Below are 21,224 nucleotides of genomic sequence, written 5' to 3' on the forward strand. Positions count from 1 at the left end.
GACACCTTTCAAGGTCCAGAGAAGGGATTCAAGATGAAAATGAATTTACAGGTGACTTTGAGTCTATTAAACACAGTCCATAAACACCTTTTGTCAGTAACTAGATTTTTGTAGTCTTAAAAAAAAAAAAAAAAAAAAAAAGGAGGTTGAATAGGTAGAATTACCCCTACTATAATTTAGAGGTTTAAAAAGAACAGTGATGCTTTTTCTTTGGTTCCCTTGCCAAGAGGGAGAGACAGCTGCCTCTGGGTCCCCAGGGGAAGAGGCTGAAATCTTCGCCCTCCTGAGCTAACTGGGGCCTTAGAAAGTCTCCCGAGATGCAGAACTTGGGTCCTAGAAACCCATCAAGGAGAACACAGGACGTGGAGCTAGAGTCCTGTTCACACAAAGGGCCCCTCTGAGAGGCTGGGCTGGCCCCTGCTGGAATTTTGGCCCGTAGGTACCTGATCAGAGGGTGGAAGAACAGCAAATAGGTCAAGTTGTGACCTTGCTGTCATTACCTAAGGCCTGTCCTAATAAGGTCAAGAAACTGACAGATTTTAAAAAAATGTTTATTTATTTATTTTGAAAGAGAAAGAGAAAGCAGAGGAGGGGCAGAGAGGGGGATGGGGGAAAGAATCCCAAGCAGGCTCCACACTGTCACCACAGAGCCGGACGCAGGGCTCAAACTCAAGAACTGTGGGATCACGACCCGAGCTGAGATCAAGAGTGGGATGCTTAACCAACTGAGCCACCCAGGCGCCCCTGAAAGTTTCAAAACTGGCTGAAGAGGGTCAGTGATTTGGAAGGAATTGCAGCGGAGAAGGGTTTCAAAGCTGCTGCCTCACCAGGGCTCTTACTGGAACACAGAGTGGTGTGCTGTGGGGAAAATGAGGCTCCTGAGAACTCAGAGTCAAAAGTTGACACAGAAGGGTCAGACTCCCAAGGTGAAAAGTATTTAGCAGTTACTGAATCTTTTCTATTTTGGTTGTTTATCTTACTTAAAAACATTTTTTAAAGTAATATCTTCCTTGCTCAAGCTCCAAACCCCAGTCAAACCATGAGAAAAACATTAGTTAAAACTAAATTGAAGGACATTCTACAAAATATCTAACCATGTGGTCCACTGGATCTGAAAGAGACATGACAAAATGTAATGTGGTACCCCTCCATGGGCTCCAGGAAGAGAAAAATGATCTTAAGTAAAAACTAAGGAAATCAAAGAAAGTACCAACTTTAGTTAATAACATATCAATATTGGTTCATTAGTTGTAACAAATGCACAATATTAACGTGTTAAGAATAGGAGAAGTTGAAGTATATAGGAATTCTTGGTACTATAGGAGCAACTTTCTGTAAAGCTATTCTAACACAAAGAGTTTATTTAAAAAAATGAAGTATCTGTTTATAAAAAACAGGTAATATGAAATTTATGTATCAATGAGGCAAAGGAAGTTGTTTCAGTGAGCATAAAATAAAAGCCCTAGGGGATGCAAAAGCAGCGTCATTAATCAATGGCTTTATTGTTTTTTAATTCTTTATCAAAGAATGGTGTGATTTTATAGTTAAAGCTACTTTAGAATTTGATAAAGTAAGGGAAGTATTTTTATTAGATGCCAATGTGGCACATCAGAATACTACTAATAAATGAAGAATAAAATCACTGGGGCACCTGGGTGGCTCAGTTATTTAAGCATCCGACTTGGGCTCAGGTCAGGATCTCACGGTTCATGAGTTCTAGTCTCGCATCAGGCTCTGTGCCGACAGCTTGGACCCTGGAGTCTGCTTCAGATTCTGTGTCTTCCCCTCTCTCTGCCCCTCCCTCACTCACACTGTGTCCCTCTCTCTCTCTCTCAAAAATAAGAACATAAAAAAAAGAATAAAATCACTGATAAAACCTAAAACAACAACTACGGCCAGGGAAGTCTCCATACATTAATATCAATTTTTCTTTGCATCTTCAAGTGTCCACATGCCACACTTAACTGTAATCTGTCCTAAACGGGTACAATCAATTCCCTTTAGTTTTTAGCATTTGGCAGACAGCTCCTGTGGCTTATTTGGTCAACACAAACACTGAGTAATGTCTGTTCGAAAAATCCCCTTGAAAAGCTTCCCTGTGTTTGAAACCCAGGCAGAGAGAGTTCCACCACTTACCCGCTAGTCAATTCTGGGGAGAAAAAAAAAAACCTCCAGAGTGTGGCCATGGAGGGGAGAAGCAAACAGAGCTCCAGCCAGGGTCCTTGGCTCTGCTGTTCTGTTCTCAGCTGCCTTTGCCTAAACTTGCAGACATTATCCCTGGCCTGCTGGTCCATGAGGAAGAGAGGGGAGCCTCATTGAGATAGAGGGGTGTCCAATCTGGCAGGGAGTTAGAATATAAAAAGACAGTAAATGCTACTTGTCTGCTCATTTCTTGAAAGGCGCCTCATCGTTAATTTCTAAATTCCAGTGGAGTAACCAACCTTGCTCCCACCCCACCCATTCTCAAGTTCCAGTGATAAAGTGGCAACAACATACTGATACCACACCAATCAGTTTCAGCAACAGAGTAGAAGTGCTTCATATTTGAACTGCAGTTCACATCCATCCTGAAGCCGTTGCTCGAAAAGGAGAAGCTCAAATATGGTTGATAAAACAGATCCTTCCAGAGGAGAGTAACAACCACTACCACCACCAAAAAACTCACCACAAAACAATATAATTGACCCTCAAGTAATTACATATTAAAAAGCTAGAATAATAATTGATAGACCTGACCCACTCAGAAACATCACTGATACCCCTTCAGAAAGTTTGGTATCCTTATGGGAAAAAAACTGATGGGGCATTTTTCTAGAAAACTGGGTAAAGAGCAATGTCTGCTTAGGTATATGTTAGCTTACAGTCTTGCAAAGGTTCATGGTAGCCAAAAGTTCAAATAGAAGAGTAGTTTTACCTAAGGTCAGTAGTGCATGAAATTTACTATGTTTACTAAGTTTATGAATATAAGAGTTTAGTAATTTTAATAAATCACTTAGATTACTAGCTTTTGCCCTTAGTTGTCCATACAAATGGAAGCCTATAGAATTATGAATCCTCACTAATTAATAAAAGTCCTCCACCGTTTAGAGTATTTCTAAGCCCCTGTAGGCAGATGTGGTAGATGGAACATCACGTAGAATCTGATCCAGACTCAGTTCATGTTTTGTTCATTTCTGTGCCTTTCAACTTGGAAACATAGTGATGGAAAGGCAAACATTTTCAGAAAGAATGAATGGATCTGTTCCTCCAAGCCTTTATTGCCAGAAGGATGCAAGAGCTAAGGCTTTTCAAGGAGAAAGGAAAAAATAATTAGGGGCTTGGGTATAGCAAAAGTAAATCACCTTTAAAAAAAAAAAAGCCAGGAAAGTTTAATTGCTGACTTATTCTTTGATCAGCCTGCCTGTACACCTTTTTTTTTCCTTTCAAGTTTTTTTCGTACAATAAATACATGGTTTGCATGTAAGGATTATCCTTCTCTTTCTTTCACCTGAAAAGTTTAAAGCAAATTTTAAAGCAAATCCTACACTGTTGAGCAATTATTTCCAGAACCATTACAAAAATCAGTTGATTACTGAACGGATCCCCACCTTGATGGGACATCCTGCCACACCCTTAGCCTCTGAGAAGGGGCCCACAGGCCCAGCCCCTCCAGCAGGTGAGACCATGGGAAGGGCTGAAGGATACCACAGAGCAACTGCTAATGCAAAACTGGCTAGGAACAGCCTCCAATGGTGGGATTCCAGAATGTTCAGATGAAGATCTGTTCTGAAGGGAGCTGACAGCGTTCTTTGGTGTTTCTGCTACAAGAGGTGTTGTTCAAGCTCTTTTGAAATGGATGACAGCAATGAGAAGCAGCCCCTCACCCCCATTCTGCAGTGAGTGGAGCTTCTCTGTAGGAAAGGAGACCCAGCTGCGGCTGGAAGAGAGGATGTGGGGAAGAAGCAGGTGGGAAGAAAGGGTTGGAGGAGGAAAGAGGGCTTTTTCTAACAACAGTGTGCTCCACCAGCCACCCCCCCACAACCCTCCGCTGCCGCCAGAGGCTCTGCTATAGTCCTGTACTCCTCATGGCTTCCTGAATGAGTCTTGATGGAAAAATGCATCATTTTTCCAGAATGGCATTTCAAAGACACATTCCATGGAGGAAGACATTGCTGGAAACTTTTTCTGAGAGTTTTATTTTAATTTCAGTGAGAATTGGGGAGGGAAAGCTATTGAAAGCACACATGCCATCCAGCACCAACTACATTCTGTGTGGGCCTGATCAATGCAAAAACAAAAAGGATGAAACCCCTATTTTTGTAAGCAGGGGTTGGGCGGAGGGGAGAGACATTGAAGCCTAAGTATAAAACATTTCTCTCCTTCCACAGCGTTTGTCTCAATTTTTCACAGTAAGTATTGGCTGTTTAACGTTGCACTCTGCAACTGAGTGCAGACCCTCCCTTCTCCCTCCTGGCTGCAGTAGAACCCTCTGGCATCAGTGTCAGCATCAGGATCAAAGCCCTTTACCTCTGGCCCCACCCCCAAGGGCTGAAAAGTCAATTTCCCCTTCCCATGGGCCTGCCATCCCAACCCACAGACTCCAAGGGATTGCCATCTCTCAACTGAGACAGACTGTATCTCAATGAGGGTAGGAGAGGGGCATGTGCATGCCCAATAACCCCACAAATGCCTGGCAGTCCCTACTGTAGCCTTCTGGCCAGGTGTCACCAAGGGAGTGTTCTTACCACAACTCCCAACATGCACCCCAAGTCCCTCCTGAAGGGTAAAGGGAGCAGCAGTCACCAAGGCTAGGTGGGGAGAAGGAGGCCTAGCACCAGGGGCAGCAGGGGACCAGGCAATAAGCCCAGACCAGAGGAGGGGCTGGGAGGCCGGCACACAGGAGCCTGGGCACTAAGCCCTCAGCACGTATGCCACCATCACTGAGAAAGCAGCAACAGCAAAGCGTTGAACTTCTAATGCTGGACCCTTCTGAGTGCACTGGTCACGTGCCTGTGAGGCCAGCCTTGACCTGACCCTTCTGTTCCCCAGTCTCCACATACTGACCCCAAGTCTGAAATACCAGCTTGCTATTTCCTAAGGTCCAGGCACTCCGTCTGGAGCATCTCATTCAGCCACTGTCCCAAGATAACCCTGCCTCTCTTTCCAGCCTTGACACATTCTCTCCCCGACACTGGAAACAAATATTTAATAAGCTAGTTCTTTTACCCACTTGCCCTCACATCCAGTCTACATCCCTTTCTAGTTTAGCAGTCCTGTTAGACATTAAAATTGTTGACTTTATTGCCTGTGGTTTTTTCCTTGCCTGGGTTTTATATGTGCACCCCACAGAGAAATTTAGCGGAGGGTGTTGTCTGTGAACTGGCCTCAGGTTTGGCAAGGGCTTGCTTTTGAAGAGGAAGGAGGCTGTAGCACACACACGGGCACGCGCGCGCACACACACACACACACACACATTTTCCAGTGAGTTCATCACTTTGTTATTATCTCTACAGGAAATACTATCAAAAAATCAGGACTTCATCTGGGTATTTTTCTTTCAAATCATAAAAGCTAGGTCACGTTAGCTAGCAGGTAGTAAGTCAAAGCCTTCAAATCAGCAGGGATTTTTCTTTCATTTTCAATGTGTTCCTTGGCATTACCATGTAGGGATAAGGGCTCAGGGGTCAGGAATAATCCCAAGAGGAGCTTTTACACAGGGCTCAAAGGTAAGAGAATCCCCTCATGCATTGGGGAAGGGACTGTGGCATGGTGGTCGAATAAATGCACAGGCTCTGGAGCCAGCCTGCCACTTGCAGGTTTCTTAACCTCTCTGGGATTTACTGTCTTCATTGGGTAGAGAAGGATTATAATACTTTGTGCTTCACAAACTGGCTATGAGGATGTAACTTCTGTGAAGCCTGGGCCCAGCTCATAGGGGGTCACCCACACTAAACCATCAGTAAACAGCTTGGTGAGAACTTGTACTCCAGCATTTGTTGAGTAACCTATACATGCCCATGAATGGAATTCATCAAAAGCAAACCTGTATCAAACCTCTTCTTGATTTTGTTCCTCTTTTCTCATTGAGGAGTGTCCCAGTAGCAGGAGAAAAGGCTATGCTACTAGTCTGGAATTTGATGGTGAAAGACTTGGGGGTCTATGCTAAGAATTCAAGGCTTTCTGTTAAGTATGTATTAAACATGTAATTGTTTCACTAACCTGGATGCTGGAGAGAAAGGGGAACAGTACTAACTGTGCCAGAATAACAGGCTTAAACTATAACTGTGCCTGAGAAATAGGGTAGGGTCAATGTATTTACACAGTTAAATTTTTTTTTTCTCCCAGAGATTACCACTCTGGACAAATAGAGGCATTTTATTTTGTTGACTTGGAGACCCTCCAGTCAACTTCCAATCTAATTCCAGGTAGTCAGTTCCTACACCAGAGATCCAACCTCCCTGATTGCAGAGTACATGAAGGAAGGGAGGATCCAGCTCTGGCACCAAGGAACCCACCAGCTGGTGAGACAGGACACAAATAAAAACAAACCAAACAAAATAATGTACAGGGAGAAATCCAAAACAGAATATAACCAAAAGTTGGCCTTCCTGACATAGCACTTCCAGCATGATCCTTCAGTGCTAGGCATTAAGTGCCCAGGGAAAATGAAACAAGTAAGGAAATAACATGTGGATCATTAGGAGACTGGGATTTGATTGTATTCCTTGGTTGGAAGATCTCTTCCTCAAAGTAAAGGAAATTTTGAAGTTATGTACGTTCTTGTGTATCTGTTCCACATACTCCAATTTATCCTTCTACTGGCAGCTGTCTTTCCATTTAAGGCATCTTAACAGCAAGGCTCTTAAAACAACAAATCTGGGATAGGGTTTAATTTCATTTTGGCCCATGAACAAAGGGTCACGAGCTATGTTGGGGAACCCTTTTAGATGTAATTAAGGATGATTTTTTTAAAGTTAGATTTTGGTCACTGTGCACTGTCCACTATGTTTAGGGGGAAAAAAACCTGTCATGCTTTATATTGAAATATTGTAAATTTATTTTATTTCCAAGAAAATATCAACTTGGGAGACAGTATCTATTGTTTGGTGAGGCCAGGAAGTCCATGAAAACAATACATTTGAATCCAACAGAAAAATAGAACTTTGAAAAGATGTTATCTTTATCAAAACATGGCAAGATGGTCATCTATTATGAAACCAGGCCTTTCTGATATAAACTCATGGTGAGCTGTTTAAACGATGGCATAATATTTATTAACTTGATATCTATTAGGCCAATTTCTTTAAAAAAAAAAAAAAAAAAAAACTTTGTTGAAACTTAAGTTCTGCTAAAGTTTGCACCTCAGAAGAAAATCAAGTGATTTTGAGATTCCTATCTTTTAAATGAAATATTTGGATTAATCTGGAAGATTCAAAGCCAAATACTTCCCAAGTGGTAAAACCTTTCCAGAGAAGGAACTAGATGACATTCTCAAAAACAGTTCTAAACAAAAGAGAAAAATCTATCCTCGACATGACCCATAGCAGTTTCAGACTTCCTGGGTCTCTCTGTTGCATCTCTGCCATTCATTCTTATGCCAACACTGGAGGTAAAAAGGGAAGTCTTCTAAGGTCCTTAGCTCCTGAGGGTTTTCTATCTGGGTACAGTGTGGGAACAGATAAGACACACAAAAATAAAAACAAATAGTCATTTATTAAGAATGATGGTGGGGCACCTGGGTAGCTCAGTCAGTTGAGCATCCGACTTCGGCTTAGGTCATGATCTCACATCTTGTGAGTTCGAGCCCCACTTCGGGCTCTGTGCTGACAGCTCTGTGCTTCAGATTCTATGCCTCCCTCTCTCTCTCTGCCTCAACCCACTCACATTCTGTCTTTGTCTCTCTCAAAAAATAAACATCAAAAAAATTAAAAAAAAAAGAATGTTGGTAAAAGAATATACTCAGCCTCTAGGATATCCATAGAGAGGGATATAGATATTGATTGCTTTGGCCAGAAATGGCCTCACGGAGAGCAGAGGAGGTAAGTCTTAACAGATGGGGATCTCATAACAATTAGAGACAGTGATGGTGGTTCAAAGAGTGGGAGAGAACAATTTTGGGGACCCAGGACATACTGTATGTATTTTAACTCATTTAAATCTTAATATGTTAGGTAGCCAATGGCTCTTTCCAGAATACAAGGCCTTTTTTCCCTGTTTATTGTTTGAAGGACATTATAGAAGCAACCTATCAGTGGTTTATGGACTTTCTATTGTAGAACAGGTAAAATTCCCAAAGTTTTAGAGGCAGTAGAGTTTCAGAGCTCAGTTTCTAGAGCCAGACTCTCTGGGTTCAAACCTTAGACCTGCCGCTTATGACCTAAGTAATTTTACAAAGTTGACTTCAACTCCTGAAGACTCATTTCCTTATCTGTAAAAGGGAACTAGTAAGACTAACTCCCCCTGCATAATTATCATCCCTCATCTGCATTTGGGGACTGCCTTGTATGTATTACTAGCTGCTATCTTGTCTCCTCTCACATCCTCCTGTTTAAGATCATTAATCCTTAAGTATTCTGCCAAGGAAGATAGGGCCTGAGATGGTCGCAAAGGCTGGCACTTCGTCTTTTCATGCCATTAGTTTATCCTGCTCCTCTTTCACTATTCTTCAACGGAATCAAGTGCTTATATAGTTCCTTCAGTTATTTTCAACCTCTACCTCAGCTATTTTTCTTCAGTGACTCCACCCCCCATCTTCCTCCTGACACTTAAAGTAAAAATTCAGGTCTTTTCATCATTAAGGTGATATATTTATCCTCAGCATAATAAACAGCAGTCTGCATTACCTTATATTTCATCCCACTTCCATAAAAATGAGTAAAGCATGCTTAAACCTTTCTATGAGAGAAAATGACCACTGAAATTCTACAGTTTGCAATGCTGAAAGAAAATATTGTGCATTTCCTCTTGCTTTCTATATAAATGTAGAAATTAAGGGTAAAATGTATGGGGAGGGGTAGAAAAATTGTAAAAATTTGGGTAGAACCACAATAGGCCCCAAATAGTTAAAGCAAACCTAAGAAAGAAGAACAAAGCTAGAGGTATCATGCACTTTTATTTCAAGCTACATTACAAAGCTAGAGGAAGCAAAACAGTATGGTATTGGCATTAACACTCATACATATAAATCAGGGGAACCAAATCACAGCCAAGTAATAAACCCACACATATATGGTCAATTAATTTATGACAAAGGAGTTAAGAAGACACAATGGGGAAGTGACAATGTCTTCAGTAAGCAGTGATGGGAAAACTGGACACCCATATGCAAAAGAATAAACTCAACTACTATCTCACAAAAATTAACACAAATGGATTAAAGACTTGAACATAAGTCCTGAAACCATAAAACTCCTAGAAGTAAATATAGGCAGTAGGCTCTCTGCCATTTGCCTTGGCAATGATATTTGGATTTGACACCGAAAGCAAAAACAACAAAAGCAAAAATAAACAAATGGACTACCTCAAACTAAAAAACTTCTGCCCTGCACAGGAAACCATCAACAAGATGAAAAGGCAACCTACCAAATGGAAGAAAATATTTGTAAATCATTTATCTGATAAAGGGTCAATAACCAAAATATATAAAGAACTCCTAACTCATAGCAAAAACAGACCAATTAAAAATGGGCAGAGGAATTAATAGACATTTTTCCAAAAAAGACATACAGATGACCAACATAGGAATAGATTCTAAACATCACTAATCATCAGGGAAATGCAAATCAGAACTATAATGACCCATCACCTCACACCATTCACACTGATCAGCATCAAAAAGGAAAGAAATAACAAATGTTGATGAGGATGTGGAGAAAAGGGAACTTCCATGGGTGATGGGTATTAAACAGTGCACTTGTTATGATGAGAACTGGGTGTCATAAGTAATTGATGAATCACTGAACCCTACTCCTGAAACCCATATAGCACTGTTAACTAACTAGAATTTAAATAAAAATTTGAAGAAAAAAATGTAAGTTGGTACGGCCCCTGTGGAAAATAGGATTGAAATTCCTTAAAACATTAAAAATAGAATTACTATATGATCCAGCAATTCCACTTCTCAGTATTTATCTAAAGAAAATGACAATACTAACTCAAAAAGACTTATGTATCCCCATGTTCACTGCAGCATTCAACAGCTAAAACATAAACAAATTCAAGTGTCCATCAATGGATGGACACCTGCCCACACCCATCCCCACACCCACCCACACACAGTGTCTCTCTCGCCACCTCTCACACCCACACAGTGTCCGTCTGTCTGTCTCTCTCTCACACACAAAGAATATTATTCAGTCACTAAAAAAAAGAATGAAATTTTACCATTTGCAACAATGTGGATGGACCTCAAAGGCCTTATGCTAAGCACAGAAAAGTCAAATACAGTACAATCTCATTTATATGTTTAGGTATATCTAAAACAAAAACAAAACCAAGCTAATAAATATAGAGAACAGATCGGTGGTTGCTAGGGAGACAAAGTGAGACCAAGTGAATGAAAGGGTCAAAAGGTACAAACTTCCAGTTATAAAATAAACAAGTCATGGGGTCTAATGTCCAGCATAGTGACTATAGTTAATAATGTACTACATATTTGAGGGTTGTTGAGAGAACAGATCTTAATTCTCATCACAAGAAAAAATATTTTTGTAACTATGTATGGTAATGGATGTTAACTAGACTTACTGTGATAATTTCCCAATATATACAATTTCAAAACATTGGAGTGGACATCTGACACTAGTATGTAAATTTTCCTAAATTAAAAAAAATCACAAACATGTAGGGGTGTTGATAATATAAAGGAATATAAATTGTATTTTAAGCATACAATATATATATTATTCTGGATCATCATAATCTTATTCAAATTTTTAAAATCAATTTTCCCCCCATGAAATTAAAAGACAGAAATTTCAGAATAAGAAACTGAGGATTAAATTTTGACCTCAATTTGCTGAGATAAAATTACCATCAGTTTAGTGATTGAAATAGTGTCGTGCTTTTTATCTTGATCTCTATTTTACTAGAATGGGTGAAAATTCTTACTATGTTCTTGGTAAAAATTGCTTCACTGGATGAAGACAGACTGGAAAAGTCAAATTTAGTGATGATAAACTCTTCCAGCTGTTTCTGTTCAGGATTCACCTCATTCTCCTTCAGAGGCCACTCTTATAGAATCTAAAAGGCACCTGAAGACTCCAGTTGGCAAAGTTCACCAAACAGGAGAAATGCCCCTTAACGGTTAAAGGATGATCATGACGACGGCAGACGAGTGTGTGCACTGAGGGTGCAGTGTTATCGTCTTAAAATTTTGCTGTTTCTTTAGTTTCTTAATCTATTTTGGGAGTTGTCCCTTCCAAAAAAAACCACATTAATTAAGTATAATAAAGACATGGGTTTGGTTACTTCTATTTAGTTACTGACAGCTTTGTTAGAACAATATACCTCTACAATTTTCCCAACTCCCCCCCCCCCCCAATAAAACAATCAAAAGAGAAAACAGAGCCACAGGACTACCACTCTGACCAAGGTTTTCAGCCTAGCACTAAATCTTAGCATGGACCACAACTTTAGCGGTGATTGAGCTCATTTCTTATTAGCAGTTGAAACAAACAAAGCTCAGAAAGGTTAAATTATCCAAGACCACTCAGCATATTATGAAAGCAACTGACAAAACTTATAAAACATACTATTCTGTACTAAGGTTTATATTAGCTGCCTTATATGACCTATTCATAATCTTCACAACATTCCTGAAAGGTTTTTCTGTATTTTATATAAAAGAAATGAACTGAGAGAATGACTTACCAGAACTACCCCACAGTAAGTTGTTGTACTGAATTTGAGTCCCGGTCTGTCTGACTCAAAAGTACATGCATAACCTTACCCCACGTCACGCTGGTTCTCTGGGTAGACATGGATCTTCCCTAGAAAGCACATGGCAGCCTTCTGGGCCAAGGTCTTTCCAGTGCAGACCATCTTCGGAGCAGTTACCACTGTGTCCTCCCCCAACTAGCTCAGAAACCACTCTAACGAGCAAAGAGCAAGATGGCGACAAGGGAGAGAGACTGGGAAACCCCCAGCTGCCGGAGAGAAACACGCCCTATACGAGCAGTGAATGGAAGAGTTAGCAGCTGTGAGAACAGGACAGGGAGTTTGCCCTCTTAAATCCCTTTGAGTCCCAACACCTGGTTGGAAGACAGATTCTTTAGTCAGAATTTGTGGTAGTGATAACTATATGATTTATTTTCAATTCAAGCTTTTCTTGCAGTCAGGGTACTGAAATAACTCCTTAACGTGCACTACATACGTGATGGGATACAACGCTTTCCTTCCCAGGTGGTATTGATTATAGTTGTAGATGTCAGGAAAACATCAGAAAGTGTGAGTCTATAAAGATTTGATATCAAAAACTTCTCATATTTTACTTTATTGGATGTTTGTAAAATTACCAACAGCTGAGCACTAAAAGTGGCAAAGCAATGTCTGGATGTGTAAACCAGAAATGAGAACTTTTATGAGATGGGTTTAAGAAAAAAAAGGATATACGAACCTAGATCTTCTAAATGTGAATCATGTTTTATCGCATCATTGCAGCACTCTCACGGCCATTAATATGTATGAATAGTCCCCTGGCAAAATACTACCTTTTTTTTTTTTCACGGCTCCAACTAATCTACTAAAATCTTAGAAGATTTTGATGAAATAAATTTTTCTGCAGAAGTTCTATATGAATAAATAGCAAAGGGGAATGTTTTGTTTTTTAGTTTTACACTTAAGACCAGTATGTAACTTCTGAAAATGCCTCTTTCGATAAGAGAGACCACTATTAAAATAAATATAGAAATACTTATAAATGATTATTTAGTAAGAGAGTTTTAGTCCACAGGTCACTAAATGCTAACTTGAGTATTTCTGAATGATCAACAGCTTCTCATTTCCATGGCGGACTCTTTTCAACACATCAAACAAATGAAACATGTCACAATGTGGCACTTAACATTATTTGGAAAATGAAAATAAGTTCATCTGTTTTCATATAGATCAATGCAACTGACAAAGGCTACTATCTCATTACAGAAGAAAGTAAGAGGAGAGGCTGTAAGTTATGCTCTTTTCACAAAGCAATAATTCTTTGCTCTTGTACAGCAGCTTGCACTCAAGGGATTTCAACTCATCACTTTATAATCTTGAATTCACTAATGCACCCACAGCACATCTGTGGAAAATAGATTTCATTGCTATTCTACAGATGAACAGAATTGAGAATGATCATACAATAAACTGGTGGCACAAATAATAGAGACACAAATATCAAACATGGCAGTTTGCGGCAGGCAGAATCAAGGTCCCTCAAAGTTTGCCCAAATCCTAATCCCCAGAACCTGTAAATAGGTTACATGACAAAGGAGAATTAAGGTTACAGATATAAATAAGGTTGCTAATGAGCTGATCTTAAAATAGGGAGAGCATCCTGGATTATCCAGCTGGGCTCAATATAATCACAAGGATCTTTTAAAGTGGAGGAGGGAGGCAGAAGATGAATTCAGAGCGTTGTGGAATAAGAAGCAGTTGACTCACTTTTGTTGTTGGAAGGTGGAAGGGGAATGCGGAAGCCTCTAGGAGCTGCAAAAAGCAAGGAAACAGTTCTTCCCTCAGAGCCTCTGGAAGACTTTTCACCCCCACCCACACCTTTATTTCACCCCAGAGAGAGAGTGCCACGTTGGGTTTCTGACACACAGAACTGTAAGATAATATGTCTGTGATGTTTTAAGTCACCAAACTTATGGTAATTTGTTATAGCAGCAATAAAAAACTAATAGCTGCTTCATCAATTAGGAGCAATTAACATAAATTCAATCATTAGGAAAGACGATAAGTAATAAACTTACGCAACCACAGAATAACACGTAACTTGGAAATGCAAGTTCATTTTGAAGTAATCAAAGCAGAAGCACACAGATCCTTTGGCAGAAAGAAAGATGGAAAGGGAAAGAAGAGGAACTTTTTTTCTCTTCCACTAGAATACTAGAAGGAAAGGAAATTATAAAAAGAACACATTTATCTAAAGGATGAGGTAAAAGTTTTAAAAAGGCTACGTGGAATAGCCTTCCAGGAGATGTTCTGGAATCTTTGTCCCTAGAGATCTTTAAGATACACAGTGATATATTTTATCTACCCGAGATGGCTTAGAAATATACTTGCCTGATGACAAGGGCCTAAATCAGACTAACTCTCCTGGCCTCCTCCAGGCTAAATATTCTACACAGAACTTGAGTCTATTCAATCCAGGGCCACAATCATTACTGCCTATATATTCAATGTAAATCATTCTGCTATGAATAACCAAAGAATAACATAAACCCTGACTTCAAGAAATTCACAGTTCAATAGTGAACCAAGGTAAACAGCCGACCATAAGCAAACTAGCTAATGAGAAGGATCATAAGGGTAGGATAAGGGATATACTGATTAAACCTCATTAAATATATAACAGTTGGGGCTTCTGGGTGGCTCAGTCAGTTAAACGTCTACCTTTGGCTCAGGTCTGATCTCACACATCCATCGGGCTCTCTGCTGTCAGTACAGAGCCCGCTTCAGATCCTCTGTCGCCCTCTCTCCCTGCCCCTCTCTGCCCCGCTTGGCGCGCGTGCGCGCGCTCTCTCTCTCCCTCTCAAAAATAAATAAACTTTAAAAATATAAAAATATAAAATCAATACACTGTTACTTATCATAAAACAATATTATAGGTCACAACTGGAGATTATCAGAGCACCAATTTATTACAATGAGAATTTATCCTGCCCTTCCTAAAATAGTATATCAGGAAAATTTTAAAAATAAAAAAATTCTTTATTGTAGAATTTCAGCTAAAAAAATGCAGAAAGAATAATTGAATTAGGTTATATCTAGAATGTATCTAGAATGTAAAATTGCCATTTTATAAGCTCTGTATGAAATAATGGAGCTGGGCAATAATCATCAATCGATGTGAGAACTATTAAGTGAAAATTTGATGGTGAATTTTATAATGGAGGGATCAGACTGAGACCACCCAGGCACACCAAACAGTCTTAACATCACTAAGCGTGATGCCAGCCATTTATGTACCTCTTTTCGTGAGGTTTAGGAAATACACAGTGCCATCTATAAAGTTTTATTTCCCCAGACAAGCTGAATCTAAATTTAACGCAGCTTCCAAATCTGCGTATTTTTTCACAGGAAATGTAGGACATGGAGAAACCAGTTAAAAATTACAGAATGGAAGCAACCAGTTAAATACAGAATGTGGACCAGGATGAAGGAGGCAAGTACTCCAGCAAATCAATAACACTTAAAAAGGGAGCAGAGAAAGGGTGAAAGATACTTAGGAGACATAATAACCAAATGTAACAAGTATACCTTGTTTGGATCCTCATTCAAAAAGGAAACCACTCTAAGAAGGCATTTTTAAGACCACCAGAGAAATTTAAATATGGACTAGGCAGCAAATGATTTTGTAAAATTATTATTGTAATGTGATAAAGACATGGCATTACTAAAAATATTTCCTATCTGTTAGAGATGCATACTGGAGTGTTCACAGTTTTAAAAATATGGTATCCAGGTATGCTTTAAAATCTAATTTAAAAAAATGGTGTACATGAAGAATACATAGAACACGAGAGCAAAACAGTGATATGTATTCAAGTTACATAATGAAACATGAGGGTCATTATATTTGCCCTCCTTACATGTTTGAAATTTCCATAATAAAAAATTCCAAAGGATGACAACAACAGTAAATAAATAAAAGTATATTTTGTCCTTTTGATTATCCCTCATCACTGAGCTACTGAAAGCTTGGTATATTTATAATAGAAAATTTTCTTTACTTTTCTGCACATATTTTTCATTAACAACCTGACTTCTATCTTTTTAAGATTGAAAGTCTTTCACCTCTTATGAAAAGGAAGTTTTCAACTGACCAAATTCTCAATCTACAGAACCAAGGGGAAAAACTATCATAAATAAAGCATTACTTCCAATACTTAATAAATAAAGGGTCAGGAGACCTGCTTCCATTTGTGCCGAGAGTGAGTATACAGCTTCCAGGCACCTTTTGTAGTAAAGAGTGAATGTGGTGAGGGAATATTTGCAAAATTTCAAATTCCTTATGGTTTGTATGATCCAAGGTTAGTGTTGTAACATTTGTCAAAAGTGTGTAATTCTCAATTTTTTTTTTTTTTTGGCAACAAAGTGTAATGTGTTTGCTTTAAAACAATTATCTTAGGTAAAATCTAGTCTAGACATTTCATTAATAATGTTACACTCCTGTCTGATTGTAAAGTACAACAGACTTCTCTGTGAAGAACGAACAAAAATATTTATGCAACGTTCCTCGCGTATATGCATGAATGCCAGATCTGATGTACGATAGTTCAAATACTTGGTTAAACATGGGAACTTCATGCAAAAGCTCTTTAGCAATAATCCTAGCAGTGGAGCGAAATACAAATCTCATCTGAGACTGTTCAGAAAGCCTTTGAAGGCATTCATAATAGATAATCCCCTTCTTAAAAATTTTATCTTTAAAAAGGTTTTACGTGCAAATAATTTTTCTGAATAAGGCTTAAAGATGCTTACATCCTCAAATTACATTTTAATGGGATTAAGAACATTTTCAAAGAAATGTAACATTTTATAATCCATGTAAAAGCTTTTAATCTTTTTGTCTGAAATATGCTAAAATTTTTAAAAAATGTAATATATTTTCTTTTCCTTTTTAAGGGTAGCTTCTCATGAAGACATGCCCAGAAAGCTCTAGTTTCTATTTTCCACTAGAAGAATGTAAAAATAAAACAGAGAGAAAAATTGATCCAAATAGACAGGCTAAAACGAGGCATTTTAGCTCATTTTTTTTCCTATGCAATTTAAGTTCTCTGGTCAGGGATTGTCGGTATAGTGACAATGAAGCTGATTATTTCCACAGTACACACAGAGTACGCATCCCATATTTTCTCATGTAAAGAACTGTGCTGTATCCATTACAACAATTATGAAGATAACTTGTAATTTTGGCATTTGGTTTGGCTGAGAATGGAAGAAAGGACGCCTGCCTTCAAGATTTCTATCTCGTGTTGTGCCCATTACCTGCGACCTGTCTTCTTCCCGTGCCTGAAACCCACACATCTTACCGACCACTGCCTCCGTGTGTTTCCCTTCTGCTGGAAGAGGGAAGTACTGGTTTGGTGACAAGTTGCTGCCATATCCCAGGAGAAAACCTTCCAGTTTTACATTTGGATTTGGACGTAGGAACTTCAAGAGGATGGAGTCACTCGTGGTATTGATGTGGACTTTCAGGCTTGGCCTTTTACCTAAAGATGGCAACAAAAAAGTACCAGGCTATTATTTCACTGATTTAGCAACCCAGAGCAAATTTGGAGCAAAGGTTAGTTGTTACAGGCATTGTCGCTAGAAAGCACGTGGTCTACTTAGCTAACCAATATTCTGACATACCCACCTAAACGGCTAAAACATGGGTAATTTTGAGATCCCCAAACCCAAACTAAATAACGTATAAAGCAGTCTAGAACACAAAGGAAAATCTTAGGGCTTAATATTTAGTAGTTTATTATTGAGCAGGTAGATGGTATTTAAGGCTATTTTGGTTATCCACAATTAGTCAAAACCTTCATTTTATACATACTGTCAGGAAGGGCAAAGGATCTGAAATGTCTAATTAGTAAATTTAGCTACTGCGCTTTGAAAATACCCAGCCTCATCAATGCTGCCCTCCAGCTGTATTCCTGCAAAATTCAGTGATTAATAGAGATGGAAACAAAGGGACAGGAGTGAGGGCCGGAGACAGCTTAAGGGTACCTGAGATGGGAGGATAGGGAGTTCTGAAAGAAGAGACAGGTGGAGGAGAAAACCTTTAGTTCTATTTGGAAGCGGTAGGGTCAGTGAGACAACTGCATGGAGATGCTCTGAAGGAAGTTGAATATTCAAGTGCGATGCTCAGGAAAAGAATACAGATCCACCTGGATGTTGTCAGTTTCTAAATAATCATTTGATGAACTTTCCCAGAGAGATTGTGCAGACTGAGGAGAAAAATCTTAATTAAATTTTCAAAGCTTTTTTTTTTTTTTTTCTTTTTAACTGTGTAGGCAATAGTGGCAGATCATCGCACTAACCAGAGGTCTTGACTAAGCCGTGAGTAAACGACATGGTGTTTTGTCTTTGGGGCCAGAAGGAGCCTCGTTCAAATCCCAGTTCTGCAACTTAGTTATCGATGTATCCTCTGGCCACTCCCTGAAAGTACTTGACCCTGAATTTCCTGATTTGAAAATTATGGATCATGGATAACAATGTCCACTTTGAGGGGTTGTTTACAAAGATTAGTGAAAACGGCATTATCTTTTTTTTTTTTTTTAATGTTTCATTTATTTATTGAGTGAGAGGGTGTACACATGAATAAGGGGCAGAGAGAGAAGGAGAGACAGAGAATCCCAGGCAGGCTCTGCACTGTCAGTGCAAAGCCTGATGAGGGTCTCATCCCATGAACTGTGAGATCATGACTTGAGCCAAAATCAAGAATCATATTCTCAACCAACTGAGCCACCCAGGCATCCTGCAAATGGCACTATCTTAAAGCTGGCACATAGTAATTGCTCAATAATCTGTTACTTTTTTTTAAATGTTTATTTTTGAGACTGAGAGAGACAGAGCATGAACGGGGGAGGGTCAGAGAGAGGGAGACACAGAATCTGAAACAGGCTCCAGGCTCTGAGCTGTCAGCACAGAGCCCGACGCGGGGCTCGAACTCACGGACTGCGAGATCACAACCTGAGCCGAAGTCAGACGCTTAACCGACTTAGCCACCCAGGTGCCCCAATAATCTGTTACTTAATGAAGGCCATAGATAACCTTTTAGCCACAGTTCAGAAATCCAAAACACTTTGTAAGGTTTTTTGTAGATTTAGGTTAAACTTATTTGGTAACAAAACCCAATCTGAACCATAATGAGGCCACTGAGTCTTTCTTGAATCTTACTGACTAGTCTGCGTGACTATTCACATGTTTAATTGTAGGAAAGTTAGTATGTTTAATTAAGGGGTGCTGGCCAAGCCCTGCTGAAGAGGTTACTTAATATCTGGTCTAGATAACCTAGTACATTGCTAAAATCCAAAGATTTTCTGAATTCTAAAACATATCTGGCCCCAAGAGTTTTAAGATAAGAGAGTGTGGACCTCAATTATTTTCTTTCTTTATTCCATAGAGATTTCTTTTTTTTCCCCAAAATATTTTGCCCACGGGAAAGACTGCATTTATTAATTTAGTAATCCACATTCTATTTCTCACGAATCAAAGATTTATATTGCATTAACACCAGTCAGCACCTCTGAACAGCATGGGCTTCCCAAAGTCATTACACTAAATTTATACTATCCCAGTCAAAATCAGCCTGGAATGCCTCAATATAGCTACATAAAAGGATTCCAATAGGCCTTTGAAAAAATAAAGACAGCCCCTTCTTGGATACCAGGTTGTGGGAACCACTCTCTGACCTCACCAGCCAGTACCACTATTTTTACATATGTACATAGAACTTTGTACTTCCTAAGAATTTGATAAAATTTCTATAAACTTCTAGAATCTCAAATTGCTATTCCTATACTTGAGGCAAAATTGAAACCCGGAGATACTGGGTGGCTTATCTCAAGTCCAAGGAAGACTCATCTAGTCTAGCTCATCTTGTGCAATTCTCTCGTAGCACAAACAACTAAATTGAGGGCAGCCACTCCTCTGTCACTCGGCAAGTTAAGTGCAGGGTCAAAACTGGATCTCAGTTCTCACTAAGCTGCACTTCCTGCTCTGTTGCCGTTGAGAACTTCATCATTACCCAACAGAGTAAGGGGTGACCCCAACACCCAGACCATGACACTCAAGTTGATGCTAACTGCTGGTGTTTTGTCCTAACTTCATTAGATTTTGATGAGGGGGTTTATACTTTAGCTATAACATAGATTTTGTCCAAGCCAAATTTTCCCTTTTTAGTTATGTGCCTAGATCCATCCTGCTCAATGGAATGGAACAAATATCAGTCAAGGACATATACCACTACCTTAGAAGGTTATCAGGTCCCACAGTAAATCAAAACCCACTGGCCTATTTCCAACCCCTTGTTGGGAAGCAGAGAAGAAGGAATCTCACTGTACTTAGGCTGCATTCATGTTTGACTAAGGGCCAAGATTCACAGCATCATCACATCAGACCTTTGCTCATACCTTTTGGCCAGATGGGCCTCTTCCACTTGGAAAGTGGAAAGGATGGCTGTACCAAGTGAGGAAAAAGAAGGCTGTAAACAGAATTACCAACTGACAAGGTGGAATTATTCTCATTTCCTCTGCACAGGAATTTTCATGACTCCAGTCTTTCTCCCTTTTGCAAATATGCCAGCAAATATATCAACATCATGTAACTCTTTGAACGAATTGGCATTTAGCTGACCAAAATTTTCCAAAATTCTAATTCATCCTACTCTCTGGAGCTAAATTTTTAAAAGTCCGGAAAAAGAAAGAGAGATGCATACAGACAAATCTGACCTCAAAGCAGCATCACAAACATGGTATTTTGAGACGATCATCTCAGTTCCTTCTTTGGAGCTAAGAATTCAAGTCCCTTATAATTACCCTGGCACACATTACTGCTTCCTTTATTACTTTTCAACCTATCTTACTTCTGTTTGGCCAGTATAATCTTCTCACATTCTGCAATGCACCTTCACCTATGCTCACATTGTCACGCAGTATGGATTCCCTCTATCTTTGGTTTGTCTTCCTTACATGCCTTCGCTCATTGAGTTATTACACCATTGGTCTTTTCAGTGCTCAGCAAAGAGTTTAACCTTTTTTGCCCTTTCAATCTGATTAATTTTGTCAAGCTTTGCTTCAAATGAATGTTTGGACTAGTATTCAATTTTATACTAGTGGACAATATCCCCCAATATTTTAGGGTATATCTCCATGCATCCTATAATAATTTTTAATCTTTGATAAATTATGCTTCATTCTGAGTAACTCTAATTAAATGCTTTGGAACACAGTCCTGTGGTGACAGTTATCTTTCAATGTTTGTATGAAAACCTCTGGTGAATGACATAAGGTAGAATTAACAGAAAAATAACAGAACATGATATA

General features: G+C 39.2%; 1 protein-coding gene across 13 annotated transcripts in view; it reads right to left on the minus strand.

Moving 5' to 3' along the window:
- The window catches only part of LOC122229851 (ABI family member 3 binding protein), a 257,228-nt gene that overhangs the window by 175,105 nt on the left and 60,899 nt on the right, over nt 1-21,224 (minus strand). For all 13 annotated transcript variants that reach the window (XM_042955387.1, XM_042955388.1, XM_042955383.1 and 10 more), the window contains exon 2: nt 17,220-17,399. In XM_042955387.1, coding sequence (XP_042811321.1) covers nt 17,220-17,399 — 180 coding nt within the window. The remainder of the gene's footprint in view (nt 1-17,219; nt 17,400-21,224) is intronic.

Source organism: Panthera leo, chromosome C2, assembly GCF_018350215.1.
Source record: "Panthera leo isolate Ple1 chromosome C2, P.leo_Ple1_pat1.1, whole genome shotgun sequence".
Taxonomy (NCBI): Eukaryota; Metazoa; Chordata; class Mammalia; order Carnivora; family Felidae; genus Panthera; species Panthera leo.